We start from the raw sequence: 5,046 nt of genomic DNA on the forward strand, positions 1-5,046 counted from the left end.
GGGCATTATTCTGGCCCTGACTCCACTAGCTTCCAGTCCAAGCTTGCATCCACTACAAGACATTGGTACTTGCCTATGGGGCAGCAAGAGGAACTGCCCCTCCCTACTTTCAGGCTATGCTCAAACCCTACACCCCAACCCGAGTACTCCGTTCTGCCACCTCTGGTCTCTTGGCCGCAGCTTCCGTCCCCCCCCCCCCCCCCCCCCCCCCCCCCCAAAAAAATGGTTTTGTAGTTTGCAGGCTTGTTTCTTCAAGAATGTACCTAAAATAATAAAAGGTACTGCAAGTACTTACGTGTAGTGGGCGTGTACACTGAATTGGGGTACATAATTGGCCATGGCCATGATAGGCAGCTTTGGGGATCAAATCAGAGGCCCCCTAAATGAAAGGTCGTTTTTTGTTTAACGGGTACTATAAAACCAACCACGAGTTGGCGTTGTATGGGAGAATCCATCTTGAAGAGTATTTTCTGATTGTGTGATCACTAAGAGGCTTTAGGGGATTATTTTCCATCTATTCATCTTATTTTTATTTGTGTAAGTACCATAAGAATAACTATTTTCGTTATTTCGGTGTTAGGCATAAATGTGGCTGTAATATTTGAGTAGCAAAACAGCTCGCATGGCCGTTCGCATTACGTAACGGAGTGGTATGGTTAATGCTAACGGTTTATCCGCGCGACAGTTACATTGACGATATTTGGTTGTTACATTCAGTCCGTGCAAAAAAGTATATTTTGTTGCACCCTCATTCGATGAGTCGATTGCCATGTATCGCTTGCATTCCGGGAACATTGTCTCCCATACATTTACAAAAAGCAATGTGTAAAGCCAAAATGGTGGGGGAGTGTATTCACTGGCATAGCATAAATGGCGAAGCATGTACGGCGAGTGGGTTACATAATTGTACAGGTCCTTTTGTAACAATGTTTCATTTTGTGCAGGAACGGGGAACCTAACTATTACAAAATGTCTGACACCGAGCAACAGTTTATGGAAACATCAGAAAACGGCCACGAAGGCGAGGATGATTTTAACGGAGCCAAGACAGCCGATGAAACGGAAGAGTCCGTAACCCTGAATAAAGGCGAGGAAGAGACCGAAGCCTGCATAGAAGACGAGACGGCAGTAGAGGGAGAAGATTCGCAAAATGGTGCCACTGAAGGCGAAGGCGGACAGATCAACGCCAGCAAAGGCGAGGAGGATGCAGGGTGAGTACAGAAATGTTTTCGATCTCGGCAGAGTGCTAATGAGTTGCATCGCTCCTTTGTTCCGTCTGGCTTTGTTGGCGCCATGTGGGGAGCAATGGGAGGGGGGCACTTCCAGCAGCGATCAAATGTAACACTCCCTCGCCGCCGATTGTATCTTTTTGCAGGGCTAGGTTGTTTATTCTGTTTAGGGCACACATCGGACTTTCTGGTCAGACATTTGGGGTTTATGATGTGGTTTTGGACATACAGTAGTAGGCCCAGCCTTTCTACAACAGCAATGGCCACTGATTTGTAGAGTACTAGATTCAGCCGCGGGACGATTTTTATTTTTTTAATTGTATATATTTTTTTTTGAGCGGTTGGGAAGGGGGCCAGAACGTAATTACAAATAATTTATGAACTGCAAAAAGGTCAAAACAAATACATATATATATGTGTGTGTGTGTATGTATGTATATGTGTGTGTTGACTAAAACATAATTTCAAACCTTGATCATATTTGTATACGATTATGTTTGGGGATACTTGGGAACAGATTGCTTTAAGAAATCACTTGAAGCTGGTTTCCTTGTGTTTTTAGTCTTCTGTCTAACAATGAAAATTCACCCACCCAACAACAAAAAAGATAAACATTTTTTCTCAGAATTTGGGGGGACAAATAAAACCAACCACAGGCCAGATTCGTCCCACTAGCTGCCAGTTGGGGAACCCTGTACTAGATGTTCCCGAACACTTTTAGAGCAGTTGTTACCCAACCATCATATTTAGTCAGTTATCCTTTTTTCTTTGCTAGGAAAATGTTTGTTGGAGGACTTAGCTGGGACACAAGTAAGAAAGATCTTAAAGATTATTTCTCTAAATTCGGTGAAGTGACGGACTGCACCATAAAGATGGACCAGCAGACAGGCCGGTCAAGAGGCTTTGGCTTTATTCTATTCAAAGAAGCAGTCAGTGTAGACAAGGTAAGAGAACATGTTTTTGGGGTTTGCTACTTTTATCTAAGGACTGTAATGCATATTGAATGTCAGTGTTCCCATGTGGAATATTACAACTTGGCAACATCCCTGCAGTCATACTACCATTTGCCATTCTTCATTCTCTGACAATTTTTTCCCCCTTTTTGTCTAGGTTTTGGAACAGAAGGAACACCGACTTGACGGACGACAGATCGACCCCAAGAAGGCCATGGCTATGAAGAAGGAGCCCGTAAAGAAAATCTTTGTAGGTGGCCTCAACCCAGACACAGACAAGGAAGTTATCCAAGAGTACTTTGGAACCTTTGGCGAGGTACAGTATCATCATCTATCTTTGGGGGTAACACTGACTTGGTGGTAAGGTGGTGTTTTAACAGTAATAGTTTTATTTTCCTTTGACCTGCAGATCGAGACAATTGAGCTTCCACAGGACCCAAAGACGGAAAAGAGAAGGGGATTCGTGTTCATCACGTATAAGGATGAGACTCCTGTCAAAAAAGTGTTAGAAAAGAAATTCCATAACGTCAGTGGAAGCAAGGTAAGAATTGTAATGCAGTCAATGCATTGCAGGGTTGTGTGTGTGTGTGTGTGTGTGCACGGTCTCTTTTTGTACTTGTGACTGCAGAGTTTGACTTCCTCCTACTTTCAAATTAAGCTTTAGATTTCTGTATAGAACAAATTCTGTGGTTTCCTCAGTTAACATGTAACCCTCACATTTAAGATCCATGCAGTGGGTGTGGCAAAGGTTTTTTTCCATGTCTAACTTAAGTCTTCATGTTACTGATCTGTTCCAGTGTGAGATTAAAATAGCACAGCCCAAAGAGGTGTACCAGCAGCAGCAATATGGCGGCCGTGGAGGTGGAGGAAGAGGCAGGGGCCGTGGAGGTGACTATCTACACCAAACACCTTGTGGATTTAACCTGGCGAAACGGATTCTAAAATAGGCTCCTCTCACCCCAGTCCCAAGATCAAAGTAGTTGCTTATATAACTCTGCTCTATGTGCTTCTAATCACTGTAACTTAATCTTCTCAGGTCAGAGCCAGAATTGGAACCAAGGTGGCGGATACAACAACTACTGGAACCAGGGCTATGGTAACCAGGGCTACGGCTATGGTGGACAGCAAGGCTACGGCGGATATGGAGGCTACGGCAACTACGACTACTCCGCTGGATACTATGGCTATGGGGGTGGCTACGACTACAGTAAGCGATAACCACCCAAAAAAAAACGCAAATGTGAGAAACTTTGTTGGTCCTTGTCGTCCGGAAGACACTCAGTCCCTTTCTTTCTTGTCCTCCAGACCAGGGCAATGCAGGCTATGGGAAAACTCCAAGACGTGGAGGCCACCAGAGTAGCTACAAGCCATACTGATCACATGTAGTGCAGGTATGCATTTTTGCATCATCTATGGTGATATGACAATCTAGCTGTAACCATTTGTGCCTTTTGACTCCAAAATTTCTCCCATCTAGTCTGATCCCATTCAAACGTTTGTTAACGGGGGGGGGGGGAGTGGGTGGGTGGGGAGGGTCTGCAATTCATTAATAATGGACTCATTCCATGTGCCAACCATTTTAAGATGCATCCCTACAAACACTACTTGATCAATAAGGGTTGAGGTGGTGGTTGACCCAGTATAAGCATTAGGGCCTTTCCGATGGGGTGCTAGGTATGGCAGCTAGGTGTCATGTCCCCTTTGACGTTCTCCCCACTCTGAGTGTGTTCATTTTTAATAGAAGTATACAACTGTTTAAGTCATTCATAAACATCATGGTGTCCCTGTGTAATACTAAATGCCATTTGGTTATGCTCAGTAACTGTAAGCACCATGTTTCTCTCTTAAGGTCTTTAAGTAAATAAGAAAAAAGAAACCCATGGTCCGGCCACAGTGAACATGGGCTTTGGCTTTTCCTTTGGAGTTGGCAGAAATTTGGACTCATGCTCCATATGTACAGATCAAGTGAGGAACTGGGGAAGCAAATGTCACTTTTCCACCTTTTTTTTTCTTTTCTTTTCTTTTTTATATATTGTTTTGTCCATTTACATTTCCAGAGATGGAAGTGTTATTTTTACTGTACTTTTTGGTACCTTTTTGAATCTAATGTATTGTGTGGTTGTATTTTACATGTCTACTGGATTTGCCAACAAACAGGAGCAGTGCTTTCAGAAGCTTTTGAAATAAAACAATTTCGTTTTTTTTTTTTGTTATTTCTAGGATTAGTAAAACATTTTCCCGTGCTGAGTGTTTGACGCGAGTTGCATGGCTTCAGATGTGGGGTGAGGTGAAATAAGAGATTTAAAAACTAATCAAAGGTTTCATTGTAAGCTTGTCTAGTGAATGCTTGCATTTGGCTAGTAGACGAGGACAACCAGCATTAGTTTTTTGGCTTTTAAGGAGGTCCCCCCATCTTCTCTGTAATTTTTAAAAGTGGCTTTACTAGTGTTACATACGATACAGTACAACTGAGCGCAAGCCTGTTAATGTAAGTAGAGGGCCTTCCCTTTCTCTCTGGAAACTCATTCCTCTAGTGTCTTGGGCAAATTGGTAGAAATAAACATTTGGTTTATATTACACGTGGATCCTTTTGTTATTATTTATAAACCCTCCCCCTAATGCTGTTTTGGTTACTGTTAACTGCTTTGTACTGTTAAATGGATTACTTGTCCTGTCTTGGGTAAGGTTAAAATCGTGCCGTACGGACGGATGCCTCTCTGGGATGCGGTGGCAGATACTTTGCTGGCAGAGGGATAACTGGCTCAGTCAATGGGTTGAAAGCTGTGCTACGTAGCCTGCGCGTCGATTTACTTTTCCGAGCTAGCTGATCTTACCCCACTATGGATCTGACGTTGAACTACAGT

At 43.2% G+C, this 5,046-nt stretch overlaps 1 protein-coding gene across 2 annotated transcripts; it reads left to right on the forward strand.

Moving 5' to 3' along the window:
- The first annotated feature begins 379 nt into the window (after positions 1-379).
- LOC100194681 (heterogeneous nuclear ribonucleoprotein A/B) lies at positions 380-4,759 on the forward strand. 2 transcript variants are annotated; one of them, XM_014200054.3, is made up of 9 exons: positions 380-537; positions 945-1,211; positions 2,005-2,173; positions 2,340-2,498; positions 2,592-2,723; positions 2,980-3,070; positions 3,219-3,389; positions 3,488-3,573; positions 4,032-4,759. In XM_014200054.3, the coding sequence occupies exons 2-8, from the start codon at positions 970-972 to the stop codon at positions 3,556-3,558; spliced, it is 1,035 nt and encodes a 344-aa protein (XP_014055529.1). In that variant the 5' UTR covers positions 380-537; positions 945-969; the 3' UTR covers positions 3,559-3,573; positions 4,032-4,759. The 2 variants fall into 2 exon arrangements, with proteins under 2 accessions (XP_014055529.1, XP_045574208.1); XM_045718252.2 differs by lacking the exon at positions 3,488-3,573.
- Positions 4,760-5,046: the final 287 nt, after the last annotated feature.

This window comes from Salmo salar, chromosome 05 (genome assembly GCF_965601325.2).
Source record: "Salmo salar chromosome 05, fSalSal1, whole genome shotgun sequence".
In the NCBI taxonomy this organism is placed as follows: domain Eukaryota; kingdom Metazoa; phylum Chordata; class Actinopteri; order Salmoniformes; family Salmonidae; genus Salmo; species Salmo salar.

Excerpts from the sequence above, each read along its gene's own strand:
- LOC100194681 (XM_014200054.3), top strand. The coding sequence starts at position 970 with ATGTCTGACACCGAGCAACAGTTTATGGAAACATCAGAAAACGGCCAC. Across the intron at positions 2,499-2,591 it reads ACTTTGGAACCTTTGGCGAG|ATCGAGACAATTGAGCTTCC; the intron begins GTACAGTATCAT and ends TTTGACCTGCAG. Across the intron at positions 3,071-3,218 it reads AAGAGGCAGGGGCCGTGGAG|GTCAGAGCCAGAATTGGAAC; the intron begins GTGACTATCTAC and ends TAATCTTCTCAG.